General features: G+C 44.9%; 2 protein-coding genes and 1 long non-coding RNA gene across 10 annotated transcripts in view; all 3 read right to left on the bottom strand.

The window, feature by feature from the left end:
* LOC147023922 (protein phosphatase Mn(2+)-dependent 1K-like) overlaps positions 1-26055 on the bottom strand; it is a 43514-nt gene that overhangs the window by 5718 nt on the left and 11741 nt on the right. For 5 of the 8 annotated variants that reach the window (XR_015060423.1, XM_085889929.1, XM_085889930.1 and 2 more), the window contains 2 exons: positions 21016-21160; positions 10392-10526 (listed from right to left, as the gene is read on the bottom strand). Coding sequence is in view for 5 of the 8 variants with exons in the window: in XM_085889929.1 (XP_085746055.1) it covers positions 10392-10526; positions 21016-21160 (280 nt within the window). In the remaining 3 variants the exon portion in view is untranslated. Of the gene's footprint in view, positions 1-10391; positions 10527-16077; positions 16759-21015; positions 21161-26055 lie in introns of all 8 variants that reach the window. The other 3 variants (XR_015060426.1, XR_015060425.1, XM_085889932.1) reach the window with 3 other exon arrangements.
* LOC147023924 (uncharacterized) lies at positions 946-10385 on the bottom strand. Its single transcript, XR_015060428.1, has 2 exons — positions 2864-10385; positions 946-2822 (listed from the first exon to the last, which is right to left on the bottom strand). It is a non-coding gene; the product is annotated as an uncharacterized LOC147023924 (long non-coding RNA).
* On the bottom strand, positions 16765-21002 carry LOC147023923 (protein FAM200C-like). The gene has a single exon (XM_085889933.1). The coding sequence runs from the start codon at positions 18318-18320 to the stop codon at positions 17148-17150; it is 1173 nt and encodes a 390-aa protein (XP_085746059.1). The 5' UTR covers positions 18321-21002; the 3' UTR covers positions 16765-17147.

Here is a 26055-nt window from a genome sequence, read left to right as displayed (position 1 = left end):
AACAAGTTCCACCAGGCATGACCCAGAATAAAATTTTGACTTCATATTTTTTTCCCTTTTGACCCATCACCCAGTCCTCACCCCAAGGGACAGGAACTGAGGGTAAAATAAAAACAAAGTTACATATTTCATGACTCCCCAATATTGATTGCATTTACAAAGTTTCATTAAAAAACATTTTAAAAATGTGCCCATAATTGCATTTTTTGGTATTTGACCTTTTAACCCTGCCCCAGAGCTCCAGGAGGTGGGGTCCAAAATAATACTGCTCTTGCACCTTCTTGCCATATGATGATCAGAACTACCAAGTTTGGTGAAGTTCTGCACAACAGTTTAAGATAAAGCATGACAGACAGAGATACAGAGCCAATGACAATACCCCCCCCCCCCATTTTAAAAAAAATTCAAGCATGGCAATAAACCATTGGTCCCCAACCTGCGGCCCACGGGCCACATGTGGCCCGCGGAGCCCTATACTGCAGCCCACGAAGACTTTCCAATCAAAACACATTTCCATGTAGCAATTTTAAAGGGGTTTACACAATGCCACTGCCGGCCAGCACCGTGACATGAAAAGCCTTTCACAATGCCACTGCCGCTCACCGCCGGGAGGAATCAAATCAATTTGATTTTACCTTCCAGCATCTTGCGGCAGAATTTAAAATTAATTACATTTAATTTAAAAAAATTTAATATAAAAGCGCATCAAGTTTCTCATTGACTGAAAATGTTTCTCAGTATCAAGTTTCTCAATAAAATGCATCAATTTTTTTTCTGGCTCCCAACATCCTTGGGAGTAGAGAATGCGGCCCGTGGGATCAAAAGGTTGGGGACCACTGCAATAAACAGTGTGTGCATAATAATGACTGCATTACTGACAGTAAGAAGCCTGAACGACATCAATTATTGGAGACCACAAACTCCTGAAAGACCGAATGATTCATCATTTTCAGAAAATGAGGAACAGATTTTGGTAAAGACAGTGACCAACATTGTGAAGGCTTTGCCGATAATCGAGTAAAGTATTCGAACTCCTTTTAAACTCCCTTTTCTCTACCCCTTTCCTACCTTACCTTAACAAAAAAGCCCCCCACCCCCATGCCCATAAAAGAGGACTCCACTATTTTCACCCAAAAAAGACCCATAAAAGAGAGGACTCCTTGTTATTTTCGCACTCGCTCAGCCGATGTTGTTTTAGACTCGACTGCAAAAAATCTGGAGGAATTCCCATGTTTTTTTGGCTTTTTTCCCCCCTAGGAAAAAAATTGCTATGTTTAGGTGTTCCATTACCAATCAGCTTGCTATTGCTTGCCAAGCCAGCCGTTCCTTATCAACAGTTTCGTTGGAGTGCTTGCTTGAGTGCTTATGCAGCATGTTGAACATTGGTAGCAGTCACGTCTGCGGAACCCATGGCTGTGTCACCATCGTCTGTCGTTTCTCCTTGAAGTATTGCTTTATAGGTGGTATCTTTTTTTTTTTTAACAAAGCAACTCCTTCAGCTGCCTTCACTAACTTCTCCTTTCTCTTTGAGCTCCCACCAAAGTACCACTGATCCATTTTTTTAACCGTCTGCTAATTCCAATGGAAACTGCCATCTGACCAATGACGTTGCAAGTAATTTGCATATATTGAAACACGAGCTTATAAAAGGTTATTTTTTTTGCCAACAGACTTGCTATTTTTTCATCTATTAATTTACACAATTTACTAAAACAGTGTTATGTAATTTTTGAATGGCTCCATGTTGGGGGTTAAATAATCCATGACTGTGTGACGAATCAGCTCATTCTGATATTCCCGTGGCGGAGGCTGACGTGGATGAGAAGAGTCGAGTTAATATTTTAATAGCGCAGTAAATGTGCATTTCGTAATCGGCCCGTTTCTGGATTTTGTTGCAGGTTGTGGCCAAAGTGCAGTCGTTCTTGTTGTATAATCATGTTTATTAATAAATATCGTCTGGTTTCACACCTGCAACGAGACTCAAGGGTCAAGCGGCACCCGAGTACAGAGAACACCGCAACAGTATCCAGCCGAAAACATCACTGAAACATCCCGAATGGTAACTCAACTATAAACATAATAATATTGCGGTGCATCTGGTTTAGATGTCCGACTTCAATTGTCATCACGTGCCAGTTGGCTGGGTGTGGGTACCTCTCTCACCTGTCATGGCACTTCAGCAAATGCCTTATGAGACTCTTTGTGACTTGCACAATCTGTCAACTTCCCAAACAAAGATCTCAGTCAACGATATAAAAGATCTTCTGGACCAAGATCTCAGTACATCACCTCTTCAGGATTTGGTTATGACCAATTTCCCTGAAAATATCTGCTGCTCCAATTGGTTCATATAACCATATGCTTGTGAAAGTGGACATCTCTCTGGGCATTCTCGGAGAGGCACCTCAGTGCTTAAGAGTCTGGCATTTCACTCAGGCCGACAGGCAGGGACTTCAAGCAGCCATCAAACTTCTCAAATAGTCTCCCATTTCTACTTTCTCTGACATCAACTCATCCTGGGAATTCTTTCAAAGAAACTTGCTCTCTCTCATGCATAGATTTATCCCATCTCATCTTCAGTTGTCCTCTCCTTCCACCTGCCCTTGGTACACCGAAGCCTGTGGCGAGGCAGTTGCCACGAAACAAGTTGCCTTCGCCTCATGGAAGGTAAATCTAACTGAAGGCAATCTCAGTTCCTTCCAAAAGGATCATAACAAGTGTGTATCTACCCTCAGCAGAGCCAAAAAACATCTTTCTAATCTCAAGTCTGAACTCTCAAACCTGTCTCCCATCTTTCTAATCTCAAGTCTGAACTCTCAAACCTGTCTCCCATCTTTCTAATCTCAAGTCTGAACTCTCAAACCTGTCTCCCTCTTTCAAATCCTGGTGGTGTCTGCTTAACTCTGTTTCTGGTGTATGTTCCTCCTCCATCCCCTCCCTTACCTCAACTAACCGCACAGCTGACACTGCCCGTGAAAAGGCTGAATGCCTAAACTTGGTGTTTGCTTGTAAATCTTGTGTCCCCAAACCCATCGCTTTCTGTACCCACCTTACCCAGTCGCACCCAACTGTCCCTTGACTCTGTATCCTTTTCTCCTGACAAGGTGGAGAGTTTGCTGTCAAACCTCAACTCAGATTCTGCAACCGGTCCAGACAGCATCAGCCCAAGTGTCCTAAAAATCTGCTCTGCTGCTCTTGCTCTCTCTGTTCTATTCACCCTCTCATTTGCTCAAGGTTATATGCCATCCGCTTGGAAATCAGGAAACATTACTGCTCTGCATAAAAAAGGTGTAAAAACAGATTCCTGCAGCTACAGACCAATCAGCCTGCTCCCAATCATCAGCAAGGTCGCGGAATCCATCATCGCTTCCAACATTAAATTCTTCCTCTTCTCCAATGGCTTGATTTCTGATCATCAATTTGGATTCAGACGAGGTTACTCTACCCAGGAAATGCTGCTTCTGGCTTTCCCAACAATGGAAGGAGAACCTCAATACCAGTCAATCAATCAGGGCCATCTCCATGGGCATACCATGAGCTTTCGATATGGTCTGGCATCCCGCACTGCTCATTAAACTCTTCTTATGGTATCCAAGGCAATCTCCACTCATGGCTCAAGGACTTCCTCTCTTGTTATAATTAACCGTGGCTCTTAATGGAATTCTCTCATCTCCTCTTCCTGTCCAGGCTTGAGTTCCTCAAGGCAGTGTTCTGGGACCGATGCTTTTTCTGGTTTTCATCAATGATCTCTCTGACCTCCATATTTCTTTGCTGACTTCACCCTCTGCCATACCAACTATCATCCCTTAGATTGGCAGGCAGCAGCCTCTTCAGTCTTTGTAGACCAAGATAAAATCACAAGCTGGTCAAATACTTGGAACATGTCCTTCAATCCTGACAATTTTCATACCATCACTACGTCTCTCTGAAACAACCCCCCCTCCCCCCGCCATCTACTTTCTGAACAATCCTGTTGAAGAAGTCTTCATTCAAGCTTTTGGTCCTCACTATCTGCCATGAAAGCCAGATTTCCAAGCTGCCCTAGAAAGCCAGTCGCCAACTGGGCATCCTCCGCCGTGCAGTCCTTCCTTGGTACATCTGAGCTCTTAACCACATAAAAAGCTTTCATTCACAGCTTGAAGGAGTATGGCTTTCCCCTTTGGGCTGGTGCTCCTGCCTCACACCGAGCTTGGCTTCACGCTGTGGAAACCAAGGCTTTCAAGATCATTGGTATCTCCCGTAATGAAGCTGAGTCTTTGGGTACGTCACTCTCTCACCGTTGGCAGGTCGGTGGTCTTTCTGTCTTCTACCGACTCGTTTCCAACCTTGTACCCCTGCCCTGTCTGTGATTTGTCCCCCTTATATTTCTGCAGGGCACTCAAGGTCTGCCAGCATCCCCCTTCTGGCAAAACTACCAAAATCAAGAAATACTGCTCATCTTCACTCTTTCATTCCTCTTTTTTTTACCACTTATGGAACAAGCTCCCACTCACTCTTCAATCTCATTCTTCCTTCCAGGTCTTCAAGACAGATGTTCGCCACCATCTCATATCTTCCCCCATCCAAAACCATGATCTTTTATTCCCCCGTTAACCCATCGACTTTAAATTCCCTGCTTTCTTTACTGAAAGTCCCGATAGATTCAATCTTGTTTACCCTGTGTCCCCCACCCCTTCCTTCGCTTTTCCACAGATCCCCTGATGTCCCTGTTCCATACTGTTGTTGTGCTTCCCACTCTCACCCCTCGTCTCCTGTTCCTTTTGCTACATGTTCTGTTAGCTCTTATACGAGCCTCGACCGCATAAAAAAAGATGGAGAAAAGTTATTTAGTATTATGTCGACTTCAGCTTGGGCTTGGACATAAAAGCTTCCGATTCTGATGTACCATACTCTGGTATAGATGCTGCTGAAGCAGTTTGTTGGCAAGGGTGACACGAGGTGGTTTGCCATTGCCTTTCCAGGAGTAGTTAGGACAGAAATTTGCAATTTGATCAGGGTGTGAGTCGGGCGTGTGAAAAAGGGTGGAGGAGCTCCTTGTGAGCCAATGGCCATCCATATCTCGTGCCCAACTGTGTCTGTGGACATCCTCCTGCAGTTGGGTTACTTTTTTTTTTTTTTAGGAGGTTGGTGGCAGGATTTACACTCCAGCCACCGTAAAACCCTTCATTCCGCAAAAAGTACGAAAAGCACAAAAAAAATAATCTGAAAACACGCCGTGGAGTAACCTCCTGTGCAGCTGGCCTTCGCAGGGGAGCTCACCAGATGACGGGATTGGGGCAAAGCCTTCGGGACCCCCAATCTTTGATAGGAGGGACACCATGGGGTAACCTTCCCGGGTCAAATTGCAGTTGTGTGTGTCGGGGTGGTGCTGCGTTGTCGTCCACCGGATGGTGGTCTCCTTGGGTTAACCAGAGGCGGTCCCTTCGAGTGGGTGCCTGGAATGTCCCATCCCGAAGAGAGGATCATCACCTGTCTGTTACCATCAGAGCTCAAGCATTTGGACATCAATATTGCAACAATAACTGAGGTACGTAGACCAGATTGCGGTGAGATCATGGTGGTGGTTACACCCACAATTGGTCTATTTGCTCTGATGGTGACCATGCCCAAGGAGTTGCTGCAGCTGTGTCCAAATGATAATTGACGCAACACCGGTCAACGAGAGTATTATGAGACGAAGGATTCGTTACTCCTTGGGTGTCATTTCCCTGGTCTCCGCATATGCTCTGACTGAGGCAAGCAATCTCGCCGTGAAGGACGCATTCAATGCCACGCTCGAGTCTGTGGTTGATCAGTGTCCCAAGTGAGATACTCTTCTCATCTTGGGAGATTTCAGTGCATCGACTGGAACTGAAAAGAATGGTTCCGAGACATGTGTTGGTCCCGATGGATCTGGAACTGTGAATAGTACAATAGTACAAAGTTCCTTGACTCTGCAAGAAGTCATGTACAAAGGGTGGCTAGTTCATGGTTTAAGCACCCAGAGGCTCATCCCTGGACTTGGTATTCCAACGCTGGCGGTGTGGCAAAGGAGATCGACCATGTGCTCGTTGATGGTCGCTGGAGAATGATCCAGAACTACAGGGTCCAGAGTGCTCAGTTTCTCAATATTGATCACAGGCTTGTTGTCAACTCTGAAGTTGCAGCTTAAATCCAGGAGAATGGGACCATGCCAGCATTGGCTGGATGTTGGCAAGCTCAAGGATGAGAGGGAAGCTGAGGAGTTTGCAAACAGGCTGAGTGGAGATTTGGGGGGTCTGGGTGCTTTGGTGGATCCTGAGGAGTTGTGGAATGCCTTCAAGAGCACCATCCTTGATGTTGCCGGGGGATGTCTTGGAACTCAGAGGGCAAAAAAGAATTTTGTCTCTCAAGCAACACTGGATACCATTGTCCAGAGTCGCAGGGCCACGCTGAATGGCAGAGCTGAGCTGTCCAGGTAGCTGAGGCGTAAAACAGGACATGCACTCAGGGTGGACAAGGAGGCCTATGTGCAAGGAAGCTGTGAGGGGGTTAGAGCATCACCTGTGATCAAGTGATTCTTCTTAGACTTGCAGGGGAATTTGCGTATTGCGTTCCTCCAAGCCCGTCCCTCGGTTTACTGCAGTTAGAGCAGTGGGTGGTGGGCTCTTAACAGAGGAGTCCGAAGTGAAAGCCCGCTGGGCCGGTTACTTTGAGCGGCTGAACCAGGCTGATCCACCAGCTGTCGAGTTGGACGTCAGCGGTGTTACTATCTCTATTGCTGACCCTCCAATCAACTGTGGTCCACCTTTGTTTGTGGAAACACAGGCTGCGGTGAACCGGTTGAAATGGGGTAAAGCTCCTGGGATCTATGGCATCCATGCTGACCTTCTTAAGGCTGGTGGAAATGCTTGACTTGTGTGGTTGCACGCAGTTCTCTGCTCTTCCTCGAACACAGACATCATCCCAACTGCCTGGAAGAGGGGCCTTGTTGTCCCTCTCTGGAAAAGGAAAGGTGATTGCCAAGACTGCAACAACTACCGAGGGGTGACGCTGCTCTCAGTGCCGGGCAAGGTCTTTGCTCGGATAATTCTTGATCGGGTTCACCACCATCTGCTTCAGCACCAGCGTCCAGAGCAGTCAGGCTTCACACTAATGAGGTCAACGATTGATCGTATCCTTGCTCTTCAGGTCCTTACCGAATGCAGACGAGAGTTTCCGCAAGGGGCTGCTTGCAGCCTATGTTGATCTCTGCAAAACGTCCAATTTAGTGAATCAGGATGCCCTCTGGAGGATTCTTGGTTTTCATGGGGTGCCACCAAAACTGATCGATCTAATGTCTGAACTATACTCTGGTACTGAGAGTGCTGCGAGATGTGGTGGTACCATCTCTTACTTATTTCCACTTGTTACTTGATTTTGTAAGGGGTGGGTACTGGCCCCCATACTTTTCAGCACTTGTATGGACTGGATTCTGGGGAGGATGTCAGAGAGATCAAGCTGCAGTGCTTCGTTTGGGAATGTCAAGATCTCTGACCTTGATTTTGCAGATGATGCAGTCATATTGCAGAGACTCTAGATATCCTTTTGGGGGCTCTCACGTGCTGAATGAGGAGTTGGAGCCACTGGGATTATTGGTTTCCTGGGTCAAAACTAAGATCTCTGCTTTCAATGACATCTTGGATGCTGCCATCTTGTCTGTACCAGTTTGTGGTGAGGATGTTGAGGTCACGGAGAGATTCACCTGCCTTGGCAGTGATATTAATGTCTGTGGCTGTGAGCCAGAGATCAACAGAGGTCTGGGTCAGGCTTGGGGAGCCATGGATTCACTGGATCATGGGGTGTGGCGCTGCCGGTACCTGTGCGGGAGAACGAAAGTCCGAGTCTTCAGGTCCTTGGTGTTTCCAATCTTGTTCTATGGATGTGAGACTTGGACTCTGACCAGGGATCTGAGACAGAGAATTAATTCCTTTGGTACCAGGTCTCTTTGGAGAATCCTTGGCTCTCACTGGTCGGACTTTGTGTCCAATAAGCGGTTGCTGAGAGGCGCAAATGAGATTTGTTACCTGAATAGTCCGTGAGAATCAGCTGTGGCTGTAAGGACATGCGGCTCGTTTTCCTGATGCTGCTCCTGCTCACCAAATTCTCTCAGCGAGGGAGTCTCGTGAATGGAGGAGGCCAATGGACCAACCACATGCGTCGTGGTTGCAGCAGGTTTATCAGCATTTCAAGGAGATGGGGATGGGCCAGGCATGTACCTGGAGGATGGCCAGACAGAGACCCATGGAGTACCGGTGGAAAGTGGACGCAGTGATTTTGATTTTGAAGTTAAAAGTTCAACATTGGCCAAAGGTGAACAACTTTGTCGAATTTATAAAATCATAAACTTTTATTTGATAGAGTTGAAATTTGAATGGGATTCACATCTCGGGTCAATGAATTCAACCACCCAATATTTTTATGGTCAAATTTGTTTTCAGGGTTTCACAAGTATCATGATCTGCATGACATCTTTCTTGTTTTTGTTTGTTTGTGTGCAGGATATCTCAAAGTTGTGGATGGATTCAGATGAAATTTCGTAGGTTGGGTGTGTGACAATGATAAATCGATTCGATTTTGGTGAAGATCCAGATCCGGGCGGAGGTATACGCTATACCGAGTGCCCTTCTAGTTCTCAAATGTAATCTTCCCGTTTCACATGACAAAAGTTCAACAGGAATCCTGTCACCACTTAGTCATATAATAAAATTATTTTATAATGTGCATCGAGTTGACGACTATATAATAATGAAGTCTTCTTGATTTGTGTGCAGCATGCTGTGGGGTAGCATAATTGGCTGAGGTCACGGCTGTGCCAATGATACAATGCCCTCTGCTGGTTAGGGCATGAATTAAGAATTTGGCCAGGGTGTTCGCGATAGCTCCCCCATTCTTCGTGAATGACACCATGGGATCTTTAGCGTCCATCAACTAATAACCGCAGATAGGACACCCAGTTTAACGTCCATCGGAGGGATGGCACACACATTGATGAATGACCCTTCCTGTGAAACCAAAGGATGACCGTTTATATTCGACTCCAGACTATTCAGCTTAGAGGCGAGTGTGCATACCTCTCAGCCGTCCTGCCAGCAAGTAAAATACTGAATGAGAAAACACGAGATATTTACAAGCACAACTCTGACGACGGAAAGAAAGGCCAGCCTAAATTACTCATTTCAAACATACAGCGCTCAAAATGGGATGAAACAATTCACCACTCTGGAAAACAACTCGCACACTTTGCCAGACCAAACAAAGGCCAACAAGATACTCAGCAGATGCAACAAAAAGGAATCGAGCGAAAGGTTTGAACAAAAAAGCCACAACAGTAGGGTTGGAAAAATGAGGTCGACACAAGAACTATTTGCTGATAAACCATGGCTGTAAGTTTGGGTTGAGGATAATCTGAGGGTACAAACTTAGCCTCAAGCTGAGATGGAATGGACTTATTTAATTATTTGCTTTTGCTGAACAACAAGGGGTGGTGAGCCTTCTACTGGCGGTATTGCAAATTTGAGACAAAAAAAAAAAAAAAAACTCGCAGTGCTTCTGAAAATGTCCTTGGTCAAAGACTATGGTGGCCTTTTGAAAAACCGCAGGGTTTATAAGTGCATTGCGGACGATCCGTGGGCAAGACGGCGGGCTCGGAATGGAAGACTTCAGGTGTTGTGTGTTCCCAAAAAACATCAAGGTACTCTGGTGTATGGCAACAGTATTTGTGGGAATGCATTTTCAGTGTGCAATCTGCACATGACATTTTGGTCACAGTGCGAATCGAGGCGAGAGGTGCACTTGACGACCTACGAAAGGACCGCCACAACAACTTGAGATCGATACCGTGTGGCTTTTTATTCCAGCATGGAATAAGGCCGTGCTCGACCATCAGGCCTATCGTTCAAAATCCTGGCCAGGTCGTCAATTTATATCTTGGACGTATCACTGATTGACGATTTTACAAGGGTGGAGGGGGGTGAGAGTAACACTCAGGGATGTGGACACGACAAAGCATGCATGGCACGGTAAGGGCATTCAGAGCAACGAAGAGCACAACCATTCAGCTTCTTCAGCAACTGAGAGTACACTGTAAATCGAAGGATATCTAACATGGATCTTCACTTCCGTTGCTTTGACAACACAATACAGAATAAGAAGACTGTTGAATCGATATAGAAGTGAAGCATTGTGGGATGTGGATGTATATCAAGTGCAATATGAGTAAACAAAGACAATGAGAGTGAAGATGTAACACATGAATGATGGGCCAAATTATCTGTTCCAACAGGGGAGTTTAAGTGCAATGTGAGGGAGTCCCGATTGGCAACCGGTTGGGTTACAAGTTGAACTGTGACCCTGTGACATCTTGCCGTTACGTGCAATGGTACGTTGGGCACCTGGTCAGCGACATTGCTGGCAGCCTCCGCAGGTTCATGGCATCGGTTGATGACGTCACATATATCTTGGCTGTTTAAAGCCAAGTTGATGCCGTCAGTGGTCAGGACAAGAAAAGCATCAACGGAGTGGCGTAACTAAGGGGAGTGGGGGGTAGGGGGGGTGATAGATTGCAAGAGAATGCATGAGAGCCTGAGGGAAAGCTTAGAACAGCAAAGTTCAAGGGTTATGATGGTGAATGTGTAATACATCCACAAATTGTGACACTTTATATGATGTTTTACTTCGGTTAGCAGCTTGGATGAATAAAATCACAAACCGAACATTGGGTTGGCAGGGGAAGGGGGAGGGGGAGGGAGGATTGGTTATCAACAACAGCAATGACATCCCTGCTTGGTGTGAAATCAAAGCAAAGACTTGCGTATGATAAATTAACAATCTTCCGATCAGGGAGTAACTATTAATCTACCAAATATCCAACGAAAGAGAGGGGTTCATTTTCCATCAGGAAAAAGGATTAACACCAACCACAAACGTGTCTCTGCTTGAAACACTAATGACTAACACATATACAAGCCTGTGGACAAAATCCTAATTAACAGTGTCTGAAGCTTAAAATGTGAATACCTCTGCCAAGCAGAGGACAAGGATTATGTCAGCCGTTAGGAGACTGCACTTGCATGTGAATTACAAGGAAATTAGGATGTAATGGACGAATCGACACGGAATATAGGATGTGAACCCGAGATCGCGGCATCGTGAGCGATGAGCTGAGATGGGAGCATCGAACAGCACGACACAGAACGGCCACCTGATGGAAACGCAAAGCTGACTGTTCAGCAGCTTTCACCATAACAAAACTAGAGCGAGGTCGATGGCGCACCACTGCAAATCCCCACGCTTCCCACCTAAAGCAAAGTTGAAAGATGGCAAAAAGTTCCACCAGGAATGACCTAATATCAAACAGACAGACCCGATTATATCATCCCTCCATTTTTTTTTTTTTTTTCAAAAACCATGGGGATAATAAAACGAATACTGTACTTTGGATGCAGCTCATCCTGCTATCTTATCGTCAAACTCTCTCTGATGCTCTGCTCGAAGACAGGTCCGATTGGGCGATACTGCCAGTGCAGCCCCACAAGAAGGATTACAACGGGCGGTTTACCTTTGCATTTTCAGCACTAGTCAAAACTAGGCAGGAATTTGTTATCGGTTCAGGGTGCCGGTGATCGCATACTCTTCACGGAGGATGCCGTGGGCTCTCGAACGTCCAGCAGCAGTCTAATGGGATACCCGGCTTAACAACCATCCGAGGCACGGCACACTTTGCGATTCCTCACAATTCTAACGGTTTATCGTGGGGTCGGGAATCGAACACAGAATTACAGCTCAACGGTAAGCATGCTACCTGCACACCCTCCTGTTGGAATTTCTTATCGTAATAAGGCTCAAAAATACTAAATAACAGTTGGTCAGAGAAGGTATTTCTTGAAACCCTCAAATAAAATATTGTGCGTGGGTGGGCAAAAACAAACAAACAAACAGACAAACAAACAAACAAACAAAGACACGTCGGTATGCTGTCCAAATCTGAACTGCAATAAAGCAGAACCCCACAAGCTCTTCTATTCATTGCACTAAAAAGTTATAATCTCCTTCCCCTCCCCTAAATATTAAATTTAATTTCCACACAAGACACATAGGTCTCGGTTACCATCCAACTTTTGGCCGATTGGAGCTAGTTCTTTGTGGGTTTGTTGTTCCTTCTCCTTTATACACGTTTAATCACCACTTTAAAGAACGTGCAATTAACATGCACAGCACATCCCGTAACCGCCCATGACCCCCATCTCCCTCTTCCGACCTCCCTCTCTCACACACAGCACAGGCTACCAAACAAGAATTTCTCAGGCACGGTGCGGTACTTCAAAACCGTCGAACAACTATTTCTCATGGGAAAATATATGATCTCCATTTACCGGAGGGCACCAAAAAGGACGCGTTCCTGTCGTGACACGCAATGGTGCCCACGAGATGTCAAAAAACTTGTAATGTGGGCGGGAGCGTTTGGGTCATAAACGTGTCACCGTGATTTGGTTGTGCCCCGTGACGATGTCGCGCTCGACCCGTAGGTTCTCATTCGGAGAACCATGTGAAGCACCTGTACCGTCAGATGGCAATTGTCAAGTTTGCCCAGCTCCCTCCGCCGAGGCGCATTGCACAGTGACATATTAACAATCAGTCTGGTAGGTCAGGACATTCTTGGGGGACAGGATGAGCATATTCTGGAATCGAGATGGTTAGGTGACAAGAACAAGACAATTAGATTTTAGTTCCGGTTCGGATTCAGATCCGGCCTATCAGTGGGATATAAACGCGAGTTGTTCAGCCTGGTGGAAGCACGCGTTCTGCCCAGTGCCATTCTCGTTCCATTTTAAAATCAACAATCTTCAACCACTTGTCCGATCAACAATCTTCAACCACTTGTCCGATCAACAATCTTCAACCACTTGTCTGAATAATAATCCTAACAAAATCAATTGGAGACCAGCCAGAATAGCTTGGTCCTCCTAATAATCAGGAAATGGTGGTTTTTTTTAACCATGACATCCGATTGACCCATGGAGATGTTTTTTTTATTGATAACTATGACATCAGAGGTCACGTTGTATGGCAGCCATGTTGGGGGGGGAAAAAAAAAAAAAAGGAAAAGCTTTGGGATCCACTTCTCAAAAACTGCTCAACAAAAAAAAAATTGAAAGTTTGCACATGTGAAGTACTCCCCATGATGAATAAATGTCGATAACGATGACGTCATCGGTGAAACGGTACACCAGCCATCATTGGATGCGTTGAACTCCTTATCCGATAAATACGAAAATTATCGAGGGTGATCGCCTGATAAAGTGAACGAGAGAATGAAATTGATGCCATTGGTCACGTGGTTTGGCAGCCTTCTTGGAATGAAAATAAAAACCCTCTTCTCCAGAACGGCTTGACAGATCGATGCGAAACTTCATACACATGATGAACTCGCCTTGGGGAATATAGTTGATAAGTTAAACATTATTGGTCACATGGTCTGGCAGGCATTTAAAAAAATTTCTTTGAATCTGGCAGCATTATTTTTTTTAATTTATACCTGGCTAACCTACTACCCAATCTTAATTCAGTTTTATAAACAGGACGTCATGGGTCAAGTGTCGCATTAAAGTGGGGTTCGATCAAAGTGGGACAGCTTGGGTCCCGGCCACAACTGCCTGCATATTTATATGGGGGCATCGCCCAAGTCCCTGCCCCTTCTCTCTCTTTACTGGGGGATTGAAGGGGGGGGGGGTGTCCTCCTATAAATATATATTTTGAGAAATTGACGTTAAAATATGCATTTTGGAGGTGATCCTGCCCAACAATGCAAATGAAAGCGAGATTTGGGGAAGAATTTTTATATTTCACCTAAGCATCTATTTAAGGGAAGAATATTTTCAGTTAGTTGGTACAGCGTTTTACCATCCGTGTGTCATGTAATGGAGCAGTATACGGGAATCACCCTCACCCGTGGTTCAAAACAAGAGCATTCGCTCGTCTACCCCTTGAAACTCGCACGTCACGTAATTGGGCAGTTTACCGGAATCACCCTCGCTCCAGTGTAAACCAGAGCATTCACTTCCCCCTTACGTTTTCTGTGCATTTCTTTACGAGGCGGATACTGGACTCATTAATGCCATAATGTGCCAAAAACACCTCTCATGGCACCCCCCGTTGTCCGCTCGTGGCCATTTTGATTCGATTCCATTTTCTGTATTAAGTGGGTTTTCGTTATATCGGATCGCGAGTGCACTTTATTTATTTTTGTCTTTTTTTTAAGCTGTCTATCTTTTATCCCAGGATTGTCTGTTTTCGGCGTCCCGTGCCTTCTTATAATAAACTGTTATCTTTGAAAAGACAACGCAGATTTAGCACGTCAGAAACCATTTTGGTGGCGGCTTTAATGGCAAATCCACAGGGGAGGTTAAGATTGGTGATGTTCTCTACAAAGAGATCAACAGAATCAACAATTCTAACCACCCCTCCAGCAGGAGTCAGAAAACACACACCATGCCACATATACAAGGGAAAGTTGCAAGTCATAATAAACAAATGAGTTTTAAAATATTTATTTTATTTGCATTATTACAACACTCCAATCCCTGTGCCTGCCAAGCTTTTCTCATCTGTGCTCTTCCCTCCCCCCTGATGAAACAGAGTCGAGAGCCTGATGGATTTATTTCATGTGGACCTGGTGCAGCACAGGCATTATGGGACAAATAGCCTCCTGCGTCAAAGTTCCTTGTTAAGATTTAGTGGTGTCATTGATGTGGTCACAAACTTCTGCACGACCAACAGACATCATGAGGTTTTGTACACGTGTGCAGCAGAATCGCGTCTTTACTTCATGCAATGTAAAGACGGCACTTCGGTATTTTCCATGAAGCTAACAGCTTGGAGGGAACGGTGATGGGGGGGGGGGGGGGAGGCGGGGAAAAAAAAAATCCAACAATGGACGCTATTTCTACATTTACCGACATGGACAGACGGTCTCGTGTCTTGCGGACGTCTGATCATGGTAATGAGCTTGCAAGCTTTTGTACGCGGCGAACTTCTACAAAAATACCTGATAATAAAAATACCACGGGAGTAATTTACATAATCGTGGTCATGATCCAAATTAGCATCGCACTCCATCCAGATGAAGTAGGTTAAGAAACGAATCAACATATCAGAATAGCACCACCTCGATTCCCTATAATCACGGGATGCATTTCTGACGACGAAAATACGGAAACCTCCGCATGGGTCGTTACAAAAATATGGATTTCCGTACACATATGGAAGGGTTGCACCCAAGTATTCTTATCTTGACTCCCACAATGTCTCCTTTGGTGGATTCCTCAACACCAACGACCCTAAAACTGCCAATTTGACAAGTTTTTTTGATAACATTTGACACCAGAGGCAGTGAACATCAATACCGACTATAAAAAAACAAAAACAAAGGAACAATGCCACTGGGTGCTCACCTTTTAGAATAATGATACCGAGGAGGAAGTCAACGTGGGACAGAATCAGCAAAATGTACCAACCAATGAAACAATGTTATGGGAAACCCCACCTCTAAATCCCCATTCACCCCAATTTTTAAAAATAACGTCAACAAACTTCGTGACATCACAGGTGATGAAGGTTGTGGTCAAGTTTCATCAGAATTGGGTGTGTCGTTTCTAAGAAGAAAAAATACCTCTTTTTGGGGGGGGGGGACAGCCCCCCTGTAAGCTCCCCCCACAGACCCACTCAAATCCTGATGTTTTTTTTTCATGTCATGAACAAACTTTGGTACATCGCAGGTGATGAAGTTTGTGGTCAAGTTTCATCGGAATTGCATGTGTAGTTTCTAAGAAGAAAGCAAATACCTATTTTGGGGGGCAACCCCCGTAGGGCCCGATTTTTTTTCATGCCACGAACAAACTCCGGTAAATACAGGATGCTGAAGGTTGTGGTAAAGTTTCATCGAACTCATATGTGTAGTTTCAGAGAATAAGTTGCAAGTATTTGTGGACGAACGGGAAACGCACCATCCCATAAACTCCCCAGAATAAAGTTACAGGTCAGCTTTAAAAATAAATAAATAAATCAACAAAAAGTAAATACCTGTCAGCAGATTCACGACAGTATCACCAGTAATCTTCTTCTGTGGCTGTGGGTTTGCATCATTGTTGTGGGTGCAGCATGTCCCACTGATGGAGTGCCCCTTGTGAATTAGAGCAGAAATTTGTAATTTGTCCATGGTGCTGGCGATAACTCGCCTACTCTTCACGAAGGATGCCGTGGAATCTTAAACATCCACAAATAGACAGATGGGACACCGAAATGAATGTCTATCCCAGGGACAGCACAGACTGATGAATCACCAGGCCTGCGAGACAGAAGGTGACAATTTATAACTGGATCGGGACGCGAACCCAGCCGAGACAGCTCAGAAGGGTGTGTGCACAGAAGGGTGTGTGCTCAGAAGGGTGTGTGTGTAATCCTGCATATATACATACACTGGGAGCATGCACCACAGTGCATCACTGCGTCCACTTTCCACCAGTACTCCAGGGGCCTCCGTCTGGCCATCCCGCAGGCAGATGTCTGGCCCATCCACATCCCTTAGGGATAAGACATTCCAGGCACCCACCCAAAGGGACCGCCTCAGGTTAACCAGAGGACACCGCCATCGAGTGGTCGACACCAAAGCACCACTGCAGTGTGTTTTGTGGTGGCCGGAGTGCAAATCCTGGCTATCCTGCCTGCCAGTCTGTAGGCGATCCTGCCAGTCTGTAGGCGATCCTGCCAGTCAAAAATCAAGTCATTGACGAATTTTATGGTGTTAAAGTAGAAACATTCCAGGATTGCATAGACGATGGACGGTGGTATTAAGGATACATTCGGGAATAAAAAATTGTCCCAAAGAGCCATCAATGAACCGTAGTTGGTCTAATCTAGTGGTTCTCAAACTTTTTTTGACTACCGCCCCCTTCTGCCCTCTTGGACCGGCCCAATGCCCCCTTGTCCTATCGTTTGTGGTCGGACACCCAGTGGGCAATAGGATAGTCCGAATTTGTTGATAGGAAGCAAAAATAACAAAAGCCAAATATTTTCTGAATAATATTTTACTTTGCACTACCTACAATGTTTCAGCAGAACAGATCCAGGTGAGGCAAACTGGGAATCTGTTATCACAGGCCCAAATACCGTTGGTGTGAAGGGTGGGCCTGGTGACTCGCTGAGAGATTACGAACGTCTGGCTCCATCTCAGTGAGGTAGAGATGCAGATCGCCCCTCCTGGTAATGTCAAGGCGGTTTCGATACTTGGTCAGCAGCACCATCACGGCGCTGAACCCTCTTTCAACGAGGTATGATGTGGGGAACGCCATCAGCAGCAGTTCTGCCTCTGTCCACATTGCGGGGTATTCGCCCCGCTCCAGAATCCAGAATTTGCCGTATTCATGCTGCGAGAATCTTGCCTTCGCCTCATCATCATTCCACAAGTTGATAATTTCGTCCTGTAATTCGCGCTTCACATCTCGAATGTCACATTTGAATGGGTTGATCACCCATGCTGGCACCGACAGTTCTAGCATGTCTCTGAAACGCTGCTCCATAGCTCCACGAATCTTCTCAAGGTGATTGCAATAAACGAGCAGCTCTTCATCAGAAACGGCAGTTTCCTTTGCCAACCGGGGAAATTGGTACATATCTCTGCGGCCGAGGGTTTCCCTGTGCAGAGTCGCCTTGGTTACGAACGCGCCGATCACTTTCTTTGCTTTAATCAGCGCCATATGGTCACCCTGGAGTTGTTTGCTGACATCATTCTGTATACTGAATATTTCCACGAGGTAAGCCACATCATGCTCAATCACATTCACTTTCTCCGATAACTCTGTATCAATTTCCGACAAAAACTCAACCACTGTCGAGAAGAGGGCATGGAAACTGGTCAAACAATTGCCTTTGGATAACCATCGAACTTCGGTATTGAACAAGAGCCTCTCGAATGGTTCATCATTCTCCTGGCAAAGTTGACGAAACAGCCGCTTTGATTCACTTTTATTCACTGCTTTGATTACTATTTGGAGTGATGTATGAAGTCTGGTGCTGAGAGCTTTTGCTACAAGATGCTGGCGGTGCACAACACAGTGAATGGCAAACACGGACGGTACCGGGTTCTTCAGAAGCACAATAAAACCACGCTGGCGGCCAACCATCGCTGGTGCCCCGTCCGTCATGCAAGCGAGAATGTTCTCAATCGGTATGTTCTTATCAGTAAAGTTCTTCTCCAACGTTTGGAAGATGGAAGAACCCTTCGTATCGGTGTGGAGAGAGCAGGCAAACGACAATTCTTCCACCATTTCCTGATCACGGATGAAGCGAACGTAGCAGAGTCACAGAGCTCCAGTGTCACGCAAAGTGGACTCATTCAGCTGGATGGTGAAGTGCGTGCTTCTCCGCTCACAACACAGCTTATCTTCTACATCTGATGACATTTCATCAATCCGCCTGGCCACGGAATCATTGCTGAGCGCAATCGACGAGAGAACTGGATACGGATCCTGGCCCAAAACAGTTTTTATCACTTCCCCAACAGCCGGTTTGATCAACTGTTCGCCGGTTGAATACGGTTTTCCAGATCTGGCGATGAGCAATGACAGCTTATACGACACTTCCAGTCGTTTATCCACGAGCTTTTGGCTGGCTTTGAACATTGTGGTTACCGTGGATCGCTTCTCAAATTTCTCTCTCAGCGATTGGAAATAGCTGACCTCTGCGCGAGCTTTAGCACTGTGCTTTTTACTCAGGTGCTCGCTCAGTCGAGATGGTTTCATTGCTTCATTGGACAGCGTGATACCACACAAAATACACACATCGGTAACTGTGTGTTCGTCAGGGATGGAATGAATCCATACTTGATGTATTCAACGGAATACTGACGACACATTTTCTTTGAGGCCGACATCTTGAAGCCAACCGGACGTGAAGATTTTTTGAATAACGAAATCAATACGCCAAGATGTCGTAAGACCAACACCAGTGATAAGGCCAAACAATAATTATATATTTCCGGTCTCTGGTCAACGCACGCTTCGATTTTCACCCTGCGCGTCAAAAAACATTTTTCTTCACATTTCCAACGGTAGCTACAACAGCGCACGCCTAAAACACAATTCCGCCCCGCCTCAGTACTCCCACCTCGCTGGGAATTGCGCTGCCGGATCATAACACATGTATATGGTATTCACACCATGTGTCTATTAAAAAAAAAAAAAACACTAACTGGCATTGTTGGTAAACGAGTCTGTAATATGCTTGAAGAACTTAATGATTTTCAGAATAAATACATTTTAAAATGTGTTCATTATTTACAAAATGGCCTACCTGTCCCATTGCCTGTCTTTAATTTCTCTCTGGACGGCGCCACGGCAAACGAGGAGGACCGCAACGGGCAATGTATGGCCAATTTGCCAAATGGCGCCGGGTAACCTGTTCAGACTGCAGGAAGCCCAATGAGCGCTCCGAATCGCCGCTGCTCCTCTAAATCGCCAGTGCCCCCCAAATCATTGCCAGCACCCCCCTACCACTCGTGGAGTCTGGAGCGCCCCCTAAAAGTTCCCAGCGCCCACTGGGGGGCGGGAGGGACCACTTTGAGAACCACTAGTCTAATCCATATCCAATGAAAAAATATAAATAAATAAAAGTAACAATCACAGAGTCGAAAATGCAAAACCACCAAATCCACCAACCTGTGGATTGGTCCAAAACAACAAAAGCTCACAAATTCCAACGTTTAAACAACAAAGTGTCTATGTCTCGGATTAAAGAGGAATACTGGTCTTGGTAAAGGGTAGTAACATTTTGCGCCGATGAAGACAAATCATTTTCCCCAAACAGCAGTTGAGAAAACGCAAGTTTACTGCCATAGGAAACAAGGTGAGGGTGACGTTTCAGGCGTTACACTGTGTCAGAGCAAAAGGGTAATGCTGGAGATATCAGCATCACTTCTTTTCCCACGATGGTAACCTTACACTATGTCAACGATGTCTCCGATATTTCCCACAATGGTAACCTTACACTACGTGTAATCTCCCCCTTTCCTTTCACATAGGCCATCGGCTCTCAGATCATAACTGAGGTGGAACTATACAGGCCTGCAATGCAAACCGCAAAAATAATTGCCTGAATTGAACCGCGAGAGAGATTTTAAAAACATTTCCACCAAGAGACAGAACTCTTTCATGGCCAATTACATCACATTCCCGGAAAGAGCAGCATGATATTGAAGTGCCTTGTGCCAAATTTGTTCAAAATTATGATCAACGCATGCATGGTATACTTTCCACCCTCATATTGCACAACCTCCACCCCCCCCACCCCAAACAAGAACTGAATTCACCAGCAAATGTGCCCAGATAATGTCATGCAACCCACAAGGCAAGCCTGAAGTTAACAGTCTTCCTGAGCCACTTGGGTGCAGTTCTCAAAAAAACAAACTATTTTAACTGTGAGATTTACAACTGGATATATAGATAAGTTCCATGAGAAGGTATACAGAATGCGATAACGCCGCCACGGCATGGAGCCGTGGGGCCAGCAATGGAGCGACCGAGGCGCAAGCTGTACCGGTGGAACGAGAGAGAGAGAGAGTGACGCAGCATGTGATGGGTTTGTCACCACTCGACAGCTTTGCTATGTTTATAAATACCATTGCTTATCAACTGTTCAAGTACACGGTGTGACACATTAGCTCGTCGTTTGTGCGATACACTTAGAGCACATTGCGTTTCCAGAACGGGCACTCGGACAGAACAGGAGATCGGGAAATCTGAAGTCATTGTACATCGGTGTTGGTTTGATTTGAAAGTCAAGCTAAACCGACCATTTTGTCAAATGTACTCTGTCGGCAAAACTGGACGAAAACATTCTGGTCAAAAGAAAAGGACTGAAAAAAAAGGGAAATATGCATCCTACCGGGTGGACGGTGAGTGTTATTTTTGAATGCGGTACACAGGTTTGCTTAGAATCCAAACCTGGAGTTAGTTTCATGCTCACCATTATGACTTTGGTCTCTGGCTCAGGTATAACACCTGCACCCTTCAGGGGAAGATCCCCGATACTGCGCGTCATGCCGAGGCGGCCGTTAACATGGGGCTGGCCCAAACTGTTCCACGTGATGAAGCCTCCGGCCTGGCGTATTCTATGGACATGTTGGGGACAGGAAAGGAACACAAGTGCAAAATGAGACTTCTACAAGACCTTATATGGCTATTCTTAATTAATTGTTAATATGTACAGAGTTAAGGTCATATAATAGCAAGATAGCAAAGGAGGAGGAATAATGTGCTGTAAGTAGGCCGATATGGAATGAGTGGGCATGTATATAGTAACTAAGAACCCTGTGGATTGTAAAAGGGGGAAGGGGAGAGCGGAGGGGGGTGGGCAGGTCGGGGAGGGTTATTGGGGAATTTGTAAATATAGGTCAGGTTAAGTGCATTTCCAGAAAAACATACTCCTGTGACATCAGGGCTAAACACATTACACAATAGACTCTAATGTTGTCTCATTGTGAAACCTACAGATTTGTTTTCCGCCTCTATTGTGATGGAAGTTGACTCAGAGAGCAATGTCAACATTTTGCAATTTTGTTTGATGTCCGACAAATTCCAGCTGACGTAGGAAAGCGGTGATCATTGTGCACGATCCACATCATCCAAACCTGAAGATACTATTCAGAGGAGATGCGTCTGCCTCCGATATCAATTGGATGGCTGCCATCGGAGATCGCTGATGGTTCCCGGTAGTCAACTCGTAATATTAACCAAATGGTAGCGCTTGGAATAAACTTTTTTTTTCTCTCAAAAAGCAGCGGGACACAAAGACCAAAAAAAAAAAAAAATTGGAAAAAAAATTAAAAAGTAACAATAATTAAATGGGGGAAAAAAAATTGTAAACTGAAAATTATTTAAATTATTCAAAATTTTTTGGGGGGGGGGAAAAAATTGTAAAAAAAAAATTTGAAAATTACATCATTGAAAAAAAAAAAATAAGAAAATTTAGAAATTGGAATTTAAAAAAAACCAAGTAATTTAAAAATGGAGGGGTGGGGGATTAAAAAAAAAAACATTTGAAAGATTAAATAATGAAAAACAAAAAAATAAATAATTGAAAATTGGGACAATGACATCGGGAAAAAATTAAATAATGGAAACAATCTTCACCAAGACGAAACACTTCGGGCTGAATTTACAAACAAGTTTTAGCGAGGGTCTTTACACACGTCCAACCCTCAAACGGTAACACAAATATCTTTGTGTGAGCACAGTGTGCTCAGCTAACCGCACGTCGAAATAGCAATTTACGAAGAGAGATAAACAGCCGATTAGCCTGTGAAACACCACACACATCTCCAACATCCAATTGAAATGATGCACTTGCATGGACTTGCAGCACCACAGACAATTGTTGGAGGGGATTTTTTTTTTTGGTATACATTGTCGAGGCACGTATGAGAGTTAACACACAGAACTCACAAGGGGGGTGGCAGGAGACAAGAAGGGAGAGGAGAGGGAAGGACAAAACAGTGGGAAACAGACATTAGGGGATCTGTGGAAGGGAAAGGGATGGGGCAGGGTACATGCGGTAAACAAGATGGACACCACAAGGCCTTTGAAGGAGGTGGGTTTGGAGTGGATTAATGAGGGTAGAAAAGATCGTGGTTTTGGATAGAGGAAGATAAGAGGTGGTGGAGAACAACTGTTTTGAAGATCTGGAGGGAAGAGTGGGATTGAAGAGAGTTTGGGAGTTTATTCCAAATGTGGGGAACAAAGAGGTACGAAAGAGTGAAGGTGAGCAGTTATTTTGGTAGTTTTATCAAAAGAGGGTTGCTGGCAGACCTTAAGCACCCTGCGGAAATATGGGGGGTGGGGGGGGACATATCTGAAACATAGCAGGGAGGTCGAGACCGGAGAGGAGATGGTAGAAGACAGAAAGACCACCGACCTGCCTGTGGTGAGGGAGTGAGAGGCCAAAAGACTCAGCCTTACCGTGGGAGATACCAATGATCCGAAATGCCGAGGTTTCCACAGCGTGAAGCCGAGAAACGCGAGACTCGAGAGCAGGACTCCATCAGGCTACAGACAAAAGCTTTGTATGTGGTCAGGAGCTCAGGTGGGCTGAGGAAAGACTTTGCACAATGAAGGATGCCTAGTTGGTGACTGGCTTTGAAAGCCAGGTTGGAAATGTTGATTTCCCAGGAAAGATCATGGCAGACAGTGAGACCCAGAAGCTTGAATGAAAGGACTTCTTCCAAGGATTGTTGAGAAAGTAGATGGGTGGGTTTCAAGACTGTCTTTTTGGAGAGACCTCGTGAGAGTGTGACATTTGTCAGGATTGAAAGACACGTTCCACGTGTTGGACCAGTTTGTGATTTTGTGATGTGACCAGCTGCTGCTTGCTGGTCTGAGGGATGACAGATGGTACGGCAGAGGGTGGTGTCATCACGAAAGAGATAGAGGATTTTCCAGCGAGTCGGAGATATCATTGGTGAAAACCAGAAAAAGAACAGGGCCCAGAACGCTACCTTGAGGAACGCCAGCCTGGACAGAAAGAGGGGATGAGAGAACTCCATTTACGGCCACATGTTGGCTGCGACAGGAGAGGAAGTCTGCGACCCATGAGTGGAGATGGACTTGGATACCATAGGAAGAGAGTTTGATGAGCAGGGCAGGGTGCAGGACCATATTGAAAGCACGTGATATGCCTCGGGATGTGGCTCTGATTTCATGTCTGGCATTGAGTACCTCCATCCATTGTTGGGAGAGCAGAAGTAGAATATCCAGGGTAGAGTGACCTGATATGAATCCAAATTGATGAACGGAAATCAAGCCATCAGAGAAGAAGGATTTAATATCTGAAGCAATGGTGGATTCCAGAACCGAGCTGATGATTGGGAGAAGGCCGAATGGTCTGTATTTGCAGGGATCTGCTTTTGCACCTTTTTTATTCAGGGCAGTGATGTTTGCTGATTTCCAAGCAGGTGGCAGATGACCTTGAGCAAATGAGAGGGTGAATAGAACATAGAAAGGGTGAGCAAGAGCAGAAGAGCAGGTTTTTAGGACACGTGGGCTGATGCCGTCTGGACCGGTTGCAGAATCAGAGTAGAGGTTTGACAGCAAGCTCTCCACCTTGTCAGGAGAAAAGGACACAGAGTCCAGGGACAGTTGGGTGTGACTGGGTAAGGTGGATACAGAAAGCGATGGGTTTTGGGCACAAGATTTAGAAGCAAACATGGAGTTTAGGCATTGAGCCTTTTCACGTGCAGTGTCAGCTGTGCGGCCATTTGAGGGAAGGGAGGGAATGGAGGGGGAACATACACCAGAAACAAACTTTACTACGTGCCACTAGGATTTGGAGGAGGGAGAGAGGGTTGAGAGTTCAGACTTGAGATTAGAAAGATGTTGTTTTCTTATTCTCCTGAGAGGAGATACACACTTGTTCTGAGCTTTATGGAAGGAACTGAGATTACCCTCAGTTGGATTTGCTTTCCATGAAGCAAAGGCAAGTTGTTTGAGGACAACTGCCTCGCCACAAGCTTCAGTGAACCATGGGCGGGAGGAAAGGAAGGACAACTGCAGACGAGAGGGGATAAAACAACCCCCTTTGATTGGACACCTGACCCTGACCCATAACTTTTTTCATTATTATTCAATTGAATTTCGAATGGGATTAAAATAAATTCAATTCAAACTGGAGGGAAGCACTCGGGAGAGTGCAAAACCTCCGCCGCCAATACTGCTGGGTCACTCAAGTGAACCTTATATCTTATTCATTAAATATGATGTCAACAGTGCTGAGAGAGTTATAGTTCTTTTCTCCATTTTTTTTTGGGGGGGGGGGGGGTTGGAAATCACTTGAAACATGTAGAAATGCAAAAAAAAAAAGAAATCGAAATTTTGTTTAAAAAAAAAAGTTGCAAAAAGTTTTTTTTCTCTAACAATTTTTTTTGGGGGGAGGAGGGTTGGAAATCACTTCAAACATTTAGAAATGCAAAAAAAAAGAAATCGAAATTTTGTTGAAAAAAAAAAAGTTGCAAAATTTTTTTTTTTCCCTCTTACAATTTTTTTTTGGGGGAGGGGGGTTGGAAATCACTTAAAACATGTAGAAATGCAAAAAAAACAAAAAAAAAGATTCTCTAAATTTTTTTGGGGGGGGGGGGACCAAGTCCAAAATCTAATGGCATGATCCTTGGACCATACCTAACCCCCCCACCAAGTTTCGTCGAAATCCGTCGAGGAGTTTTTCCATAATACTGTTCACAAACAACCAAACAAACAGAAAGGGGGTGAAAACAGTAACGTCCGATCTTCAATGGCGGAGGTTAATTAAATGCAAGACCAAATCGGTACACAATCATGAATTGGAGTCATCAAAAGGAACCCAAATAAGCAAAAAGGAAAGATGAAGTCATCAAGTGGAAACTGGATAGGATTTGAATTTCATCTGCTACTCCTCTACCCTCAAACCCAGCCAAGCACAGCCAAGTGAGCATTTTTCGAAACAAACAAACAATCAAAAAGAACCCCAAATAAAAAATAAATAAATAATTAATTTGGCTGCCAGACAATGTGTCCGATCAAGTTGAAATTTAAAACATGTGTTCCCCATCAATACACCATCATAATTGTGAAGTCATCATCACCATCATGTCGATAGATTAAGCAGTTCCAGAGAAAACATTAACATTTTTCTTCAATCCAACATGGCTGCCAAACCATGTGACCTATCAATTATTTGTTAATATTGTGCATCCAAGTGTTGGGGAACATTTATGTGAAGTTTCCCCTCAAACTGTTCAGAAGATGATTTTTATAGGTTTTATGGTAAATCCAACATGGCTGCCAAACCATTAGACCTATGATGTCATGTGTGTGAGCCTTTTGTTCCTCATGGATAGGCGGTCATACGTGTAAAGTTTCACCTTGATCTGTTCAGCCACTTCAGAGAAGATTTTTGGAAGGTTTTTCAATTTTTTTTTTACAATATGGCTGCCAAATCACGTGACAGATGACGTCATCAATTTTTGTGAACCATTTC

Source organism: Eptatretus burgeri, chromosome 7 (assembly GCF_056783735.1).
Source record: "Eptatretus burgeri isolate ZD-2024b chromosome 7, Ebu_testis_v1, whole genome shotgun sequence".
NCBI lineage: Eukaryota > Metazoa > Chordata > Myxini > Myxiniformes > Myxinidae > Eptatretus > Eptatretus burgeri.
The sequence above is the reverse complement of the archived record's forward strand: the minus strand, read 5'-3'. Positions and strand labels throughout refer to the sequence as shown.